Below are 18,829 nucleotides of genomic sequence, written 5' to 3'. Positions count from 1 at the left end.
TATGCATAGATAATAACAGAGAGTAGCAGCAGCTTAGAGTGAGGGGGGGGGGTGAAAATAGTCTGGATAGACATTTGATTAGATGTTCAGCAGTCTTATGGCTTGGGGGTAGAAGCTGTTTAGAAGCCTCTTGGACCTAGACTTGGCGTTCCGGTACCGCTTGCCGTATGGTAGCAGAGAGAACAGTCTATGACTAGGGTGGCTGGTCTCTTTGACAATTTTTCGGGCCTTCCTCTGACACTGCCTGGTATGGAGGTCCTGGATGACAGGAAGCTTGGCCCCAGTGATGTACTGGGCCATACGCACTACCATCGCCTTACGGTCGCATGCAGAGCGGTTGCCATACCAGGCAGTGATGCAACCCATCAGGATGCTCTCGATGGTGCATCTGTAGAACCTTTTGAGGATCTGAGGATCCATGTGAAATCTCCTGGGGGGGTTTAGGTTTTGCGTGCCCTCTTCACGACTGTCTTGGTGTGCTTGAATGATGTTTAGTTTGTTGGTGATGTGGACACCAAGGAACTTGAAGCTCTCAACCTGCTCCACTATAGCCCCGTCGATGAAAATGGGGGCGTGCTTGGTCCTCCTTTTCCTGTAGTCCACAATCATCTCCTTTGTCTTGATCACGTTGAGAGAGAGGTTGTTGTCCTGGCACCACACGGCCAGGTCTCTGACCTCCTCCCAATAGGCTGTCTCGTTGTTGTCGGTGATCAGGCCTACCACTGTAATGATGGTTTTGGAGTCGTGCCTGGCCATGCAGTCATGAGTGAACAGGGAGTACAGGAGGGGACTGACCTGAGCCGTGTTGAGGATCAGCGTGGCGGATGTGTTGTTGCCTACCCTTACAACCTGGGGGCTGCCCGTCAGGAAGTCCAGGATCCAGTTGCAGAGGGAGGTGTTAAGTCCCAGGGTCCTTAGCTTTTGATGAGCTTTGAGAGCACTATGGTGTTGAACTCTGAGCTGTAGTCAATGAACGGCATTCTCACATCAGTGTTCCTTTTGTCCAGGTGGGAAAGGGCAGTGTGGAGTGCGATAGAGATTGCATCATCTGTGGATCTGTTGGGGCTGTATGCAAATTGGAGTGGGTCTAGGGTTTCTGGGAAATGGTGTTGATGTGAGCCATGACCAGCCTTTCAAAGCACTTCATGGCTACAGACGTGAGTGCTATGGGTCGATAGTCATTTAGGCAGGATTCCTTAGTGTTTTTGTGCACAGGGACTATGTTGGTTTTACAGACTCAAATAGGGAGAGGTTGAAAATATCAGTGAAGACACTTGCCAGTTGGTCAGCGCATGCTCGGAGCACACGTTCTGGTAATCCATCTGGCCCTGCGGCCTTGTGAATGTTGACCTGTTTACGGAGAGCGTGATCACACAGTCGTCCGGAACAGCTGATGCTCTCATGCATGTTTCAGTGTTACTTGCCTCGAAGCGAGCTTAGAAGTAATTTAGCTTGTCTGGTATGCTCGTGTCACTGGGCAGCTCGCGGCTGTGTTTCCCTTTGTAGTCTGTAATAGTTTGCGAGCCCTGCCACATCTGACGAGCGTCGGAGCCGGTGTAGTGCGATTCAATCTTAATCCTGTATTGACTATTTTGCCTGTTTGATGGTTCGTCGGAGGACATAGCAGGATTTCTTATAAGCTTCCGGGTTAGAGTCCCGCTCCTTGAAAGCGGCAGCTCTACCCTTTAGCTCAGTGCGGTTGTTGCCTGTAATCCATGTCAACTGGTTGGGGTATGTACATACGGTCACTGTGGGGACGACGTCATCGATGCACTTATTGATGAAGCCAATGACTGATGTGGTGTACTCCTCAATGCCATCGGAAGAATGCCGGAACATATTCCAGCCTGTGCTAGCAAAACAGTCCTGAAGCTTAGCATCTGCTTCATCTGACCACTTTTTTATTGACCAGACTCAAGCTCCTAAAATGATAGACTTTACCAACTCAAAACCTGCTAGATATTTGGCAAACACAGGACTCACACAGTTCGACGACCAGCCTGAGAGCTTTAGGGCATGGCAGTCCTCATTCAACAATGCTACCAAGGGCCTGGACCTCTACCGCTAGTGAGGAGCTGGATCTGCTCTCAAAATGGCTGGGTAAGGAGTCGTCACAAAATGTAAAGGGGGTTGGCTCAGTGAACGTCAACGACCCAAGTGCAGCCCTGAAAAAGCCCTGGGATAGACTGAAGCAGTGTTACGGCTCATCAGTAGTAATAGAAACAGCACTCTTCAAGAAGTTGGACAACTTCCTCAGAATCTCTAGCAAAGACTATTCCAAGCTACTGGAACTTGGAGGTCTCCTGATGGAAGTGAAGCCTGTAAAAGAAGATGGAGACTTACCTGCTTTAACTTACCTGGACACTGCCCGTGGTATCAGTCCCATAGTGGAACAACTCTCCCACAGCCTTCAGGAAAGATGGATTTCCCATGGTTCAAGGTACAAAAACGAAAACAACCAGTGCTTTCCTTCATTCTCCTTCTTCACAAAGTTCATATGCGATGAAGCAAGAACTAGAAACGACCCGAGCTTTGCCCTTTCTAATAGTGGCGGCAGTGGACGGGAATATGGGGAATATGCTTCAAGTGCTGCACTTCATCCTTCCACCTGGCAAAAGACTGCACCATAGCATTGAAATGTAAAGAGTGTGAAATGAACGGCACAGCCCTGTACCCTACAGTCCTCTGGCTCTCTGTCAGAGATCGGCGGGGAGGAGGAAGGAAACCCAACCACTGCACCCGCAATCAGCTCCCAAAGCTCCCGTTCATGCTCAAAGATTTGCCTAGTGAGAGTATACCCCAAGGGGCAGCGTGAAAGCCCTGTCAAGCTGTATGCTATACTAGACGACCAGAGCAACCGCTCATTGACAAGATCAGACTTCTTCAATCGGTTCAGTATTCTGGGCAACCCATCTTTCTACTCTGAAGACCTGCGCTGGAGTCATGGAAACGGCAGGAAGAAAGGCGGACGGCTTCCTGATCGAGGCAGTGAATGGAGGGGTAAGCCTAGCCCTTCCTTCAATCATCGAGTGCAATGAGATCAAAAATACCAACCCTAGAGATGGCCCATCACCATGCCCACCTCAAGTATGTGGCCACACACATTCCAGAGCTCTATCAAAGTGCCCAGATCCTTCTGTTGCTTGGGAGAGACATTGTCAACGTGCATAAAGTGAGGCAACAAATCAATGGACCACACAATGCCCCCTTTGCTCAGAGACTCGACTTAGATTCGGTCCTTGTGTGTAAAGTATGCCTGGGAAACACACACAAGCCCGTCAAGAACAGCATCAAAACGAATGTGACACTCCGTGTCAGAGCTGCATTCATCTGAAAGAAAAGGTGAGCTAAGGCGGGGAGCAACAGGATGGTTTCTCCCATACATTCAAGGAAAGCCCTATTCACAAAGCAGTTGAAGATGAACTTGGACACACATTGTTTGACAGGCCAGATAATGACAACAAGACAGCTCTCTCCATTGAGAACACAGTCTTTTTAAAGACTATGGACAAAGAGACACACAGATGGGTAGCTCCTCTCCCCTTCAGCGTACCCAGGCCACCTCTCCCGAACAACAGTGCACAGGCGCTCACCTGTCTCACCTGTCTAAGCCTTAGATGAAAGAGCAGTTTGTCACCTTCATGGAGAAGATATTCGTAAACAACCATGCAGAGCCAGCACCCTCCCTCAACAACATACTGCTCACAGGCCCAGACCTAAACAAGACTTCTGGGAGTTCTTATCCGCTTCAGGAAAGCACCTGTAGCAATAACGGCAGGTATCCAACAGATGTTTCGTTTTGAGAGAAGATCACAGAAACTACCTGAGATGATTATGGTCCAGAGTCATTGACATCACAAAAGACATCATCGAGTACATGATGTAGGGCCATGTCTCAATTTAATCTATTTTAAATTCAGGCTGTAACACAACAAAATCTGGAAAAAGTAAAGGGGTGTGAATACTTTCTGAAGGCACTATATCTGACTTTGAAGGGCTGAATCCTAGTTGGGGAAGTGTCCACTCAGCACTAAGTTTTGTGCAAATTTTGCATTGATGTCAATAGAATTGTGTGAAAATGTAAGTAACATACTTATCACATACTTAAATGTGTCCCTAATGTCACTGTCTCTCCCTCTCTCTCTCTCTCTGCACCTTCATTTTGATCAGTCTTACCTTAGCTTCAGAATACAAACAATAGAATATCAGTTGACTCTGACCTCAACCTGACTGAACCAAGACTGTTACCTATGCCTACAGACCGCAGTCCCTTAGAAGTTCCATCCATCCTCCGTTGACCTCTCTAGGCTCAGAGAGGACCACTCTTGGTCCAGAGTTAAGATAATTGCAGTTTATAACCTAATGATTATGATAAGTGGCTAATAATAAGGCCCCATTAGGAGTACTTTTAATGACCGCTTTTATCTCTCCATCTCATTAGTCCATGGTGATTTAGCAGCAGGTCTCGGGGTTAGGGGCTGCAGGAAAGCTCATTACACACCATTAGGAGCAGGCACAGGGGCTGGAGTGAACCCCATGGATGCCGTCTTAGCTTTAGGCTGAGACTTAATCCATGGTTTTGTTTATTCAATCATAACATTTGAAAGACGGGGAAGGTTATGTGAATTATATTAATCGGGCCTGACCGACCACAATATCTAGAGGACAAAGCCGGTTTATTTTACTGCCAACCGAGAAGAGGCTAGAAAAATTGACCAGAAATATGCACTCTTTCACTCTCCGTGATGCATTCCAAGCGGTGGAACATCTAACTAAATGTAAGGGGGTTAGTTTTATTTGGCGTGTCTTGGTCGATTTGACTATCTCTGTTAGAGAAGAGAAAGCTGCAGGTCCTCTCAACTCTAGTTCTCTGTACAGTATCTGCCGTTATGCATTGTGGTGTTGTGAGCTGACAGTATAGCCATTGGTCGCTCCCCTCGGCCACTGTCACAGTAAGGACTGGTGTTGCTGAAGATGAAGCTGAACTGAGGGAAGTGGGTCATTACTTGGGGCTGTGTAAAAATCTAACAAGGTCTTATTCGCTAGGTAAGTCATGCTCTTTTTATTAAATGCTGGCGTGTGAGATGGGTGGTTATGAGTTGCCTCGGTTGCTCTGTAACCGAAGCACAATATTTATTTACCGCCCCAAGGGACCTCGCGGATGACCATGCGTCTGAACATTTGGTTCACATGCACCGCAGCACGCGCTCTCATTGTTTCTTTTTGTATGTCTCGCAATGTTTCTATTTTCCAGCCTTGTAGCTATCTGTTTCTCTATATCGGTGTCCTGCTCCACGGTTCTTTGGAAGATAGAGATGATTTTGCATGTGACGAGGCCGCGGGCGGCCGATGTGTTTGATGTATTTTTCATGTGCTTAGGCTACTATTGAACGATGGGGAGGAGGGGGACAGCCTGGAGGTGCGACACTCGAATGGGGATGTTGTTGAAGTGGAAAGGGGTTGAGGGGGGAGATGGGGTGAAGGGGGGCGAGGGGGACTTTCGCTCTACTGCCGCCAGCGACTGCATGTCAGGGAATGGGGAGGGAGAATACTTGCTAAGTCTGTCTGATGTACCATACCTCCCACCCGAAAACACACTTACACTCAACACAGGCGTTCTCTGTGATCTAATACCGACATATACGCAGTCGTCAGTTTAAAGCGACGCAATGCAACAAATAGCAGTCTGTCTCACTTGACAACAGTGTGAGCATTTATTGTAGGTAACATTTGAGTAGCCTATAAACAATTGTTCGTTTGTGGCATATACTTTTCTGGCCGTACCTTCCCTTTAAAAAACAAGGATATGATGAGACATTCCAATGTCATTTCTGCAGCACTCTTTCTGAAGTTTCCTTTCTACCTTCCCTGCCCAGTTTAAGAAGTGAGTCATTGGGTAGGCTAGCAGTCCATTCTATCAGAGCGCTAGAGAGAGTGGATGGGATGGATAGAGATTCTGGATAGAGCGGAGGTAGTCACTGAAAACATTACATAGGAGGGTCGACCGGAGGTGAAATACGGAGGGCGCCGAATCTAGTTCCTCTACGAAGCACTTGTCTACCACACGGTAAGACAAGGCCCTCCTATGAATCAATTCACACATTTGTCAATCAGAATTATTATGTAACTGGTGAATGAAATAAGAAATGGTAAGGTCGTTTTGTATGAGTGGGAGAGAGGTTATCGCTACGGCCGAGAGAGGAGAACTCGGATATGGGGTGAGCTGATGGCGCTGCTGCTATAGGGCTATGCTATTACGCTATAGGGCTATGCTATTACATAACGCACAATGGAGATTCATTCATCTTTATATTAACTTCATAAAACCGCGTTTTTTTACGACATCTGTTTTTGTCAAACCATATTATGTGGTCTATGTAGGATAATATTACATCTCAACGCTTTATGTCATGAGATCTGTAGCCTATAATAGTCTATATGCTTTCATCGAGCATCGTCGTTTGTTCATAACATTTCAAATCTATTTCAGAACGAATTAATAAAAATGAATGTTCAAGCATTATGCTGTTTAGCTTCAAAGCAGGTGGTGTATTGAGAACAAACAACCGCATTAGACTAATGGTGCATCCCGTAGTTGACAGCGTTTATACTGTGTAGTTTAACATAAACTTTTAAAAAAAGGATGGAAATGCGTTTTATTGTTGGGCTATTGCAGGAACCACAAAGGAATAGAAAACATAGATTAACATGTTATATCTCATCACCTAAATGTCGATTTTACATGATAACTTAATGCTCACTAATCGAGCGTCAATATTTACATAGATGCCAGTGGCGCGCGCGACCCTGGAACGTTAGTTGCTGTCCTTCAGCACAACGTGCCTGCGCATCATGGGACAGAGAATGAGTGACAGTACCCCGAAGTCAGGATTAGAGAAATTTCCATTCAGAGGAGACATGTAAATATTTGATGGTAATATAAATGGAGTGAAATTGGACGCACTGAGCAGCTCCTCTTTACCATATTAGAAAAATAAGGAATAGGAGTGATACATATTGAAACATATTATGAGTGAAACATATTGTGAGTTATTCAGCAGCATACAGGACTGAATCAGGAAATGAGGCGGGAGTTAACAAATTATTGCATGCAGATTTATCTAAATTGTAGGCTAACTCAGGGATTAGCCTTGAAACAATTGCTTTAACTAACTTTCACCAGAGGAGCTAAATGCCTTTTATGCTCGCTTCGAGGCAAGCAACACTGAAGCATGCATGAGAGCATCAGCTGTTCCGCTCTCCATAGCCAATGTGAGAAAGACCTTTAAACAGGCCAACATTCACAAGGCCATGGGGCTAGACGGATTACCAGGACGTGTACTCAGCATGCCCAGATCAACCGGCAAGTGTCTTCACTGACATTTTCAACCTCTCCCTGACCGAGTCTGTAATACCTACCTGTTTCAAGCAGACCGCCATAGTCCCTGTGCCCAGTAGCACTCACGTCTGTAGTCATAAAGTGCTTTGAAAGGCTGGTTATGACTCACGTCAACACCATCATCCCGGAAACCCTAGACCCACTCCAATTCGCATACTGCCCCAACAGATCCACATATGACGCAATCTTATTCGCACGCCACACTGCCCTTTGTTACCTGGACAAAAGGAACACCTATATCAGAATGCTGTTCATTCACTACAGCTCAGCGTTTAACACCATAGTGCCCACAAAGCTCATCACTAAGCTAAGGACCCTGGGACTAAACACCTCACTCTGCAACTGGATCCTGGACTTTCTGACGGGCAGCGCTCAGGTTGTAAGGGTAGGCAACAACACATCTGCCACGCTGATCCTCAACGCTGGGGTCCCTCAGGTGTGTGTGCTCAGTCCCCTCCTGTACTCCCTGTTCACCCACGACTGCGTAGCCATGCATGACTCCAACACCATCATTAAGTTTGCTGACGACACAACAGTGGTAGGCCTGATCACCGACAATGATGAGACAGCCTACAGGGAGGAGGTCAGAGAACTGGCAGTGTGGTGCCAGGACAACAACCTCTCCCTCAATGTGAGCAAGACAAAGGAGATGATTGTGTACTACAGGAAAAGGAGGGCCGAACAGGCCCTAATTAACATTGACGGGGGTGTAGTGGATAGGGTTGAGAGTTTCAAGTTCCTTTGTGTCCACATCACCAACAAACTATCATGGTCCAAACATATCCAGACAGTCGTGAAGAGGGCATGACAACACCTTTTCCCACTCAGGAGAATGAAAAGATTTGGCATGGGTCCCCAGATCCTCAAAAAGTTCTACAGCCGCACCATTGAGAGCATCCTGACCTGTTGCATCACCGCCTGGTATGGCAACTGCTCGGCATCCGACCGTAAGGCGCTGCAGAGGGTAGTGTGTACGAGCTGTACATCACTGGGGCCAAGTTTCCTGTATCCAGGACCTATATACTAGGCGGTGTCAAAGGAAGGCCCTAAAAATTGTCAAAGACTCCAGTCACCCAAGTCATAGACTGTTCTCTCTGCAACCACACGGCAAGCGGTACCGGAGCGACAAGTCTAGGTCCAAAGGGCTCCTTAACAGCTTCTACCCCCAAGCCATTAGTCTGCTGAACAATTAATCAAATGGCCACCTGGACTATTTTTATTGATACCCCCCCCCCCCCCCCCACCACCACCACCACCACCCACCCTTTGTTTTTACACTGCTGCTACTCGCTGTTTATTATCTATGCGTAGTCACTTTACCCCTACCTACATGTACAAATTACCTCAACTAACCTGTACCCCGCACATTGACTCGGTACCGGTACCCCCTCGTTATTTTATTACATTTTTTGCATTTTATTTACATTTTCTTAACTATTTTTTTGTTGGTTAAGGGCTTGTAACATGTGACAAATAAAATATTATCTCTTCTGTCTCTCCTTTTCTAAACAGTGAATCTCAGTCAAGGTCAAGAAGAATTGATTCTCGGTCAAGAAGAAGTGAGTTTCAGCAAAGGAAAATGCTTCACCAGAACCGACCCGTGAATCCCCAGTACGGAGGCCAGGGAGGCGGCTCCTCCTCACTGCGGATACTCAGCAACAACAGCCAGCCTCAGGAGGGCAACAGGAAGCAAGGCAAGAAGGACGGCAACTTCAACTTCCTGGGTCAAGACGATGACATCATGATGGGAGGGGACGAGAACCGCAACCAGGTACGTCCTTGTAACCTGAGCTTGTTGGGCCGCGATCAGCCCCACCCTCGCCCCTCCTCAACCTCTTTCAACCACTACGGTCCGGGGCCCCTGTCCCCACTCTCCCGCCTTCCCTGCTGGAGCCCCCTGGAGCCCCTGCCTGAGATTGAGAGTGGAGACAATGGGTACAGAAGAGTCCCCCCGGACGGCGCAGAGGAGGGCAAGATGCAGGAGGAGATGGGGAGGATGAGCGATGACGAGAAGGAGAAACAAGAGCTGAGGGGAGGCAGCATGAAACAGGGAGTGGTGGTGGAAGAGGAGGAGGTGGAAGTGGAGGATCCAGAGGAATGGGGCAACAGCGATTCAGAGTTTGAGTTCAGGTCCAGCGGCAGCCTGTCCTCTCTCAATATGGAGAGTGGAGGCGAGGGCGCTGGGATGGGGGGGTGGGATCACATTGGAGTGGGGGAGCCCATGGCCAACCACCACCAGGGGAGCGACCAGCTTACCCCCTCTTTGACCAGGAAGTGGGACGACAAGACGGCGAGGACAAGGAGCGGCAAGCCTCTGAGAATGGGGAACAGCCTGCTTGACGGGGGAACGTTGTCGGACTCGGACACGGACTGCGGTGAGCTGCCTGAGCTAGAGGAAGCCGTGTGGACCCTGAGGCAACGCGAGCGCTTTAAGGCCCAGGAGATGGAGAAGCACCAGGTCCAGCTGACCATGTACCGCAGGCTGGCTCTGATCCGCTGGGTTCGCACCCTGCAGGGCCGCGTCCAGGAGCAGCAGAACCGCCTACAGTCCAGCTTTGACGTCATCCTCGACCACAGGAAGGAGCTGCTGCGCATGGGTGCTGGCACCACTGCAACTGCCACCGCCAGCCAATCGTAGAGCAAGAAGGAAGAGCGGAGGCCATAACAGGAAGTGGTCACTAGCACAGACAGGACAATCTTTGAAGGGGAATTCAAAGGCATTGTTGCCATTGGCGATGGTTATTGTGCTTATTTTGTCCCAGGCTTAACTTTCCCTGAACTAGACAATCTCCAAGCCTCCTCTGAGATTTTACTCTGTTGTGGTGTTTTAATAAGTGGATAATGCAGTTTGTTTTTTATTTATTGGCGTCCTACCCTGTGTCACTTTCCAAATATATCCAAGTCACCTTTCTTCTTGAGAGCCAGGATACCTTTTTTCACCCTAATTCCGCCAATCTATCGAAATATGTGAGTTTAATAAATGCTTGTATCTTAAAATGTTCTATATACGTCTAGACTGCTATTTTGTTTGTTTCTATAACTGTGATATAATCCATGCCAAAAACTATTCAAAGTACAACATATGAGGTGAAATGTTTCTTCTCCAGTGGCATAATACAATTGTTTTCGAATTATTTGTGTATCGATAGTTGATCATTTATAAGGTTAGGAAGATGTTGGGATTTTACTAGTCTATTTGCACTCTTCGCACAGTATAAACCCCACATCAATGTTAGGTCAGCATACAAAGAAAAGTGTGGATTAGCAGCAAATGAGAACAAGTAGGCTATGTCAGATAGCTTATATAGAACACATGCTAAACCTAAGCTATAGGCCGTTCGTTTGACATACACTACATCACAAAAGTATGTGGACTGGTCCCCCCTTTGCTGCTATAACAGCCTCCACTCTTCTGTGAAGATGTTGCAGGGACGTATGTCCATTCAGCCACAAGAGCATTAGTGAGATCGGGCACTGATGTTGGGCCTGGCTCGCAGTCGACCCGTCTATTTCATCCCAAAAGGTGTTCGATTGGGTTGAGGTCAGGGCTCTGTTGCAGGCCAGTCAAGTTCTTCCACACCGATCTCGACAAACCATTTCTGTATGGACCTCGCTTTGTGCACAGAGGCATTGTCATGCATAAACAGAAACAGGCCTTCCCCAAACTGTTGCCACAAAGTTGGAAACAGAGAATTGTCTAAAATGTCATATGCTGTAGCATTAAGATTTCCCTTCACTGGAACTAAGGGGTCTAGCCCAAACCATGATAAACAGCCACAGACCATTATTCCTCCTCCACCAAACTTTACAGTTGGCACTATGCATTGGGGCAGGTAGCATTGTCCATCGGACTGCCAGGTGGTAAAGCGTGATTTATCACTCTAGAGAACACTTTTCCTCTGCTCCAGAGTCCAATGGCGGTGCACTTTACACCACTCCAGCCGATGCTTGGCATTGCGCATGTTGATCTTAGGCTTTTGTGCAGCTGCTCGGCCATGGAAACCCATTTCATTAAGCTCCCGACGAACAGTTATTGTGCTGACGTGGCTTCCAGATGCAGTTTAGAACTCGGTAGTGTGTGTTGCAACCGAAGACAGACGATTTTTAGGCCCTACGTGCTTCAGCACTCGTTAGCCCCGTTCGGTGAGCTTGTGTGGCCTACCACTTCGCGGCTGAGCCGTTGTTGCCCCTTGACATTTCCACTTCACAATAACATCACTTAAAGTTGACTGGAGCAGCTCTAGCAGGGCAGACATTTGAGGAAAGGTTGGAAAGTTGGCATCCTATGACGGTGCCACGTTGAAAGTCACTGAGCTCTTCAGTAAGACCATTCTACTGCTAATGTTTGTCTATGGAGATTGCATGGCGGTGTGCTCTATTTTATACATAAAGCACTAATAGAACAGTTAAAGACTCTTTGTATTCGTTGGTGAAATATATAAATTGCAGCCTCTGGTCCATGACCTTTCAGTACAATCTTCTATTTATCAGCAGCACAAAGTTCGTTTGTATCGCCTCATCATGACTGTGTTCTGTTGGTGGTGTGATAGCCCTGTGAGGACCAAGCATCAATCTTTATAGCCATGGTTACTGCGTCTCTCGTCGCTGCGGGCAGGGAACGTCTAGCAGGGCTGTGTGTGTCTGTGTGAGTGCTTCCAGAGATACCAGCCTTCGCCAACTAATCTGCGGTCTGAGTTGAGCTGGTTCTGCAGGTTACGGTCCCCCGGGGAATCTGTCAGTTTGCGCCCCGGGGCCAGGCGGTCCTATCCGGCCGGGTGAGCAGCCGCCGGTCCAATCCCGCAATATGAGCCAAACCCCGGGGCAAGTTTGGGATAATCCTCGGTTATACCTCCGAACTCCGGGCGCTCAGGCTTATGTTCTAAAGCTTATCGCCCCTCCTGGACGCAGGCATGACAGTGAACATGTGAGAGAATTAACATATTTATCTGTTGTTTATTGGTTTTTAAGATGTGTGTATTTAGGGCATCAAAAGGGGAAGCGGCTGGGATAACACGTTTGTTCTGTTATTGTCCTGCCTGTGTACAAATACCGTATCCAAAAATCGCAGAGAAACAAAACATCTTGAGGACATAAAATCCCCCATGATGTAGTTAGGCAGGCAGTGAAGTTAAAATGCAAAGGGACATTTTACCTATAGGCCTGTAGCCTATAAAATTAGATGGGATGGAGTTGTTATTCTGTCTTGTTAGCTATTGGCCTCAACTCCACAAAGGGACAATTCTTGCAAATGTATCTTTTGTTTCTGTAAGGAAAAAAGTGTTTGGGATTCTGCGCTGTGTCTAACGTTAAACACCGTGACCTCACCCTGAACACATCTCTTCGTCTCAGCGACACTGTATAATAGGTTCGCCACACGGCGGGACACGAGGCATGTGTGATGGAGGTCCTGCTGGGCGCGAACAGCGGCACAGGCGAAAGAGCACCCCGCCCGGGGAGAAGCACACGCACGGGAGAGCTGCGGGACGCGCCACCGTCTCTCTCCTTGAGCAGAACTGCTAAAAACGAGCGAAGATAACGTTAGCAACGCAGTTTGAGGCGTATTCTCCCAAATTATTGCGAAGGAGAGAGAGGTGCACACAGCTGTGCCTGGTGTCATCCAAGTCGGTGTCAAGTGTTTCCAAGTATGTGTGAACCTGCGATATTCGCGAAATAACGATCCACCTGCTCATTACACTCCAACAATTGAATGTATGGAATTTACGTTTCAGACTGTTGTGGCCATTGTGTAGAGACATTCTATCTGGCAACTTTGCGCGCATTCGGGCATAACTTGGATTTCGATAGCAGTGGTGTTCTGCCTAAAACGCGAACTATTCTCATGAATTAGGCTATATTTTATATCAATGATATTGCCTTCATTTAGCCTACTTCTGAAATTTGTAATCTGTATTTCTGAAAATCATGAATTGATCATCATAGTCAAGGTCAGGCTAGTCCATCCCATGCGTAATGGTGCCATAACGCATGATGGTCATTTTCAATGATTTGCCTATTGTTGATGTGTTTTCTTTCCCATCACTCGGTCATGTCTTTTTCACACGACAATGACAACAAGCTGAACCCACCATGACACAGTATCCTACAGTTGGCCTATAAAGGGGAGTGAAATAAGAACTATATTTTAGTCCAGCAGAGGGCGACTCTTCATCACATAGCTCCTTTTGTCGCTTACATTTTTTTAAATCCAATTGCGTGTTAAGAACACAAGGGGGCACTCTTCTGCATGATCCAATGAAGTAGCCTCAGTTCAGCCCGTGTTTTGTGAGTTGGACATTTAGGCCCGTACTACCCAGTGCTGTCTGATGAGTCCATAGAGCAGACTCTCTCTCTCTCCCCTTTTCTTTCTCTCCCTGTCTTCCCTCTGCCTGATGTAGTGTGACAGTGTGCTTGCCCCCAGCACTCTGTTGGCGTGGAAACAATCAGCTTTGACAGAAAGGGGGTGGTGGGGGATTGTGGGGGTGGAGGGCAGGGGGCTGCGGCCTGCGGCCTGTGTATGATGAACTGGATAGAAAGACCTGTCGCCAAAAGAGAAAGAGCAAACATACAGCAGGATAGATAGATAGATGTAGTTAAGTATCTCTTCACTTTTTACCAATGATCTACATAACAAATTGAAAATGAACTAATATTTGCCATGAGCCATTCAGACAGTATATATGTCCTTCTTGAGTATGACATTGTGTTTTTTTTTTGTGAGTTATGTGCTCTCTTTTTTTTCACGCTGAAAAAAAAAATATATATATATTTTATTGGTTCATTTCCAGCCAGGCTTTGAATCATTAAATTTTTTTATATCAGTATCCACAGCAATGAATTATAATTAAATTAATGAATGGAAAATATCCTCATAGAAATACCAGGCACATTTTAATTCATGAACGGAATTTCAAACCACTTCCTGAATTGCCTGAATTGGAAATGGTTAGCAAATGCTCAAACTACCTTCGGTACAACTGGAGGGCTGTAATTTACAACAGAAAGCACGACTAGGCTATATCATCATAACCTTTACAGTGCTGTGAGGATAGAAATTGTGCACAGAGCCTTAACAAAAGTGTTGATGGAGTGCTTTATAAATGCCACGGAGAGTCAGGGATGGGCAAGATATGTCCTTATATAAAAAATGGGAAGTGCTCTTTGCGTCACATGACAATTCATTCATCCACATATTTTTGTTAATGTAATTTTAATATGATGTTGAAAATGTTTCGAGGTCCAACGTATCAGAGGTCAAAAAGGCATACCTATTGTAAAGTTATTATTGAAATATAGGTTAGGCCTAATAATAATACTAATCTCCATAAAGTAAACCACAATCCTGAGGGCTTATTGACATATATCCTCATGGATTCATAGAGGCCTGTATTTGTTTTTATTTTGAACATAAAATGGACTAATTCAATTAAGTCATCATTCACCCTGAGTAATGCGTCGTCGGCTTGTTAATGCACGTCATTGTAGGCCTATCTGAATTGATAAGATTTAAGAAACCTGTTGGCTGACATAAAAGGATGACCCTGAATATGACCACACCAAGTTAGCCTAGGCCTATACAGTGCGCCTATAGGCCTATATTTCAATTCGCTGTCATGGTTGTGGAAATATTAGGCCTTCTGAAGTCCTGTATCACTGATCATTTGCCTGCCTGCCTGTCCAAGTCTGAGGGTTCTCTGGGGGTTCCCCGGGACTTTCTGAATGTGGGGGTCTTGAGAGCCTGTTGGTGGGGTCTGGGGTATAAGGTTCAGCTGCCTCGGCTGCTTTAACCAGCTAATAAATATGAAAACAGCGGGTTAAAACTTGTATTCGTTCTCTGCTTGAAAGGATTATACCCTTCTATAGAGTCCCATGTAAATCCCGAAACCTCATAATGCCCAATGTTGTCCCATAAAACTGTGTTGGACAATAGAGAGAGAAAGGGGGCTTTTTCACGCATAAGGGGGTTTCACAAGAGCACATTGAGAGAAGCCCCTCCGCGACACGCCCATGGATTATGTGGCTGTTGGTGAAAGCGCTTCTGGGAGCGGCAGGTGCGTGTGCCAGACACGGGGGTCGTGCGGTCGGCGACCATATAGGGGAGCTGACTATGTCGAATGCGCGCAGCTGCCAGCAGGAATTTTTTCAGATTGTCACTTCCATTTAACTTGCTCTTTTTCACCCCCTTGAGATGAAGTGGTCTCTCGTGCCCAGGTTCCCTCGACGTCCTCTCCCGGTTTGGAGACGAAAGGGATCGCTAAACGGTGACATCCCATCCCGCCTCAGCACCGTGAAATTGTGGATTAAACCGATAAGCGGTGCCACTGATATCGACCTCGCATTTCTTCAGGACGTATAATTGAATGCCAAAATCTAAGAAGGCAAGGTTAAACAAAGTCTTAACACAATAACTCTGTCTATTCCCTCGACACTTCTATTCAAGGCCCATATTTCTAAATCATGATCCACCACATCATAGGCCAGTCTGTTGGTTAGTGTGAAATTGGTCTTGCAATATTGCAGTAACTTATCAAATAAAACAGGTTACAGTCTTGCCTACTCAGTCAATTAGGATAGCGCACAAATCTATTCTGATGTTGCCTACATTCACAAAGGAAAGTCTGTGTGTGAAGGTCAAGATTCTTATCTCTGTAAATTGAACCATGTCAAAATGCTTGAGCCTCACAACCACAACCTCATTTTCCAGGCTGTTTTTTAATCTTTTTAGTGTTTAGAAAAAGACAAGCATATTTTTTTGTTGTAAATTGAAACGGGGGGCTTTAGCCCGTGTAGGATATATTCCCTCAAATTGTTTACACCATGCACATTGATTGCTAATCTCTGTCGTTCAAGCCATGTCCCATTCCAGCAGCTCTCCCTTTAGGGCAAGTTGGGTCCATACATAATCCTCCCAAACCCCGTCACGTATCCCACTGGGGTTTGGCTAAAATGCTATGTCTGTCAAAGCACAACATTGTCTGCTTTTCACACCATTTCTGGCAAAAACGATTAATTCCCCCTATAGATACAAACAATAAGACTAAATGACAGCAACATGTATTATCAAACACAAGTGTGTGTGTGTGTGTGTTTGTGTCTGTGTGTTAGAAGGTTCGATTTAGTGGTTTGTGAAGATACATATTTAAAAAAATACACCTGCTCAGTTCACTAATATAATTCATAATATTCTACTTGCTGTCTCGTGCGGTTTCAACCCGTGAGCCTCTGCTGTATCCACGGCTGCCAAAACGGACAGTGCGTGCTGCAGCAGCAGCCAGTGAATAAAATGAAAGATTAAATAGTGTGATAAACTGGTAGATAATCATCTTTTCATTAAACTTTCATCCCGGGCTAACTTAAATATTCAAGAGCCCAATTACACAGCTTGTATCTTTTTCCTTTAACAAGAGCAGTCAGGGTGAGTGTATCTCGCTTACGGGTTCAGTGAGAGCATCATTACTGAGTGGCCACGGGGGAGTTGACCCATCTCTCATGTGCTGGGCAGGAACCAGACTGAGAGATGGAACAGGCTGGCTGATGGCTGTCTAAATAAAGTATAGAGAGACAGAGAGGTGTATAGATTTTCCGGGCGGATAGTGGAAAGATGTGTGCATTGTGATGTGTGCCATAAACAGTGTGCGTGTGCGCGCCACTCTGATCTAGTCGCTCTCTCCTTCTCTCTCTCTCTCTCTCTCTCTCTCTCTCTCTCTCTCTCTCTCTCTCTCTCTCTCTCTCTCTCTCTACTCTCTCTACTCTCTCTACTCTCTCTACTCTCTCTCTCTCTACTCTCTCGCTTTCTGTGAGTGTGTCAGTGTATTAGCAGTCAGAGCACTGAAGCCCAGGGGCGATTCCTGTGTGTGCTTGCGATAAAGGGAAAAGGGAGGAAGTATAGGGGGGAAGGGGTGCGATAGTAGTGTGTGTGTGTGTGTGGTGGGGGGATGTGGAGAGGAAAGAAAGAGAGGAGGAAGTTGGGAAGGGGGGGGGGGGGGTGCAGAGAGAAAGGGGGGGTAGAGATATAAAGAAAAAGAGAGTATGAAGAAGGGGATGAACAACCAGAAGAGCTGAGAGAGCTTCCTCTGTGCTGTCAGTGCTCCTGGATCATGTCCCCACTGGGCTCTCTCTCTCTCTCTCTCTCTCTCTCTCTCTCTCTCTCTCTCTCTCTCTGTCTCTATGTGTCTCTCTCTCTCCCTCCTTCCCCCTCTTTTTCACGAAAAGAGGAGAAGAGTGTCTGGGCAGGGTAATTAAGAATGGCCTCTAAACACAGGAGTATGGCAGGAACGCTCCAGATGAAAGTAAATGATTAAAATAATTACAGGCTCAGAGCTGACGAGCCGGAGTGTGGGGTGGCCGCCGGACATTTGTCGGTAATTAGATAATTAATCTGAATGCAAATGATGAGCCCTAACGAAGCAGTCAAGCTGAACCAGCGACAACTGCCGAGAGTGAAATAGGAGAGGAGAGAGAGAAATATGAAAATGAGTATAAAGTATCCAGCTTCCAAAGTCAGCCTGTCAACACACAAAGCCAAAACACATCAGAATTGTAAATCAATAACTCTAGCACCCAGTTTGAGTGTAGCGTGTGCACAAAAAAACTCCTCACATCTCTACATCTATAACTCTCACTCATTGTGACAAGTAGATATGAATAACTTGTTAAAAATACACAAGCCTACAAAGGGTGCCTGACAGTCGGAGCTCGAGCAACTGCATAGCAATTTCTAATGTTACAAAAGGTGCATTTCAGAGAGCTCAAACTGGAGGTTTACAGAGCCCAGAGAGACAAAAAAAAAAAAAGACAGAAAACTAATGATGAGTAATGCTGAGATTTCTGCACACAGTTTAAATCCATTTGCAAATTGTGTGTTTATGGCTTTCTAACCTGAGTGTTTATCCTTTTCTAACCTTCCTTCAGCAGGCTACAGAGTTGGGAGAATTTGGAGGGTTGGGAAGAACAAACTGAAAGAGCAATCCCGCTTGAAAAACAGAGCAAACTGATTTCAAACTCAATAAAAAGACAAAGCAAAAATGATGCCTTGCATAATCCAAAAATGCATTACAAAAAGGGAATTTTGCTTTTAATCAGTGTGTGTGTGTGTGTGTGTTAAGCCTAGCAGTATCCTACCGGTTAAGAGCGTTGGGCCAGTAACAGAAAGGTCTCTGGTTCAAATCCCTGGCCGACTAGGTGGAACATTTGTCGATGTGCCCTTGAGTAAGGCACTTAACCATAATGACTCCTGTAAGTCGCTATGGATAAAAGCGTCTGCTAAATGACTAAAACGTGTTCAAATTTTTTTGGTGTTTCTTTGTTTTTGATCTTGCTTTAGGCTATTAAACACCCCACTTCAATTAAAAGAAAGTAGTCTGTATATTCCAGAGATAGACCGTAGTACATTAATCATTTTCAGCAGAGGGCTCTGATTTGCAGTAGGCTTTC

General features: G+C 46.2%; 1 protein-coding gene across 3 annotated transcripts; it reads left to right on the top strand.

The window, feature by feature from the left end:
• Positions 1 to 4,672: 4,672 nt before the first annotated feature.
• On the top strand, positions 4,673 to 10,401 carry LOC139559044 (UPF0500 protein C1orf216 homolog). Of its 3 annotated transcripts, none has more exons than XM_071374686.1 (2): positions 4,673 to 5,046; positions 8,912 to 10,401. In XM_071374686.1, exon 2 carries the CDS (start codon positions 8,979 to 8,981, stop codon positions 10,035 to 10,037), a length of 1,059 nt encoding a protein of 352 aa, XP_071230787.1. In that variant the 5' UTR covers positions 4,673 to 5,046; positions 8,912 to 8,978; the 3' UTR covers positions 10,038 to 10,401. The 3 variants fall into 3 exon arrangements, with proteins under 3 accessions (XP_071230787.1, XP_071230786.1, XP_071230785.1); XM_071374685.1 differs by lacking the exon at positions 4,673 to 5,046 and adding an exon at positions 5,635 to 6,067; XM_071374684.1 differs by lacking the exon at positions 4,673 to 5,046 and adding an exon at positions 6,116 to 6,218.
• The last annotated feature ends 8,428 nt before the right edge of the window (positions 10,402 to 18,829 follow it).

The sequence above is a fragment of the Salvelinus alpinus genome, chromosome 29 (assembly GCF_045679555.1).
Source record: "Salvelinus alpinus chromosome 29, SLU_Salpinus.1, whole genome shotgun sequence".
NCBI classification, from domain to species: domain Eukaryota; kingdom Metazoa; phylum Chordata; class Actinopteri; order Salmoniformes; family Salmonidae; genus Salvelinus; species Salvelinus alpinus.
The sequence above is the reverse complement of the archived record's forward strand: the minus strand, read 5'-3'. Positions and strand labels throughout refer to the sequence as shown.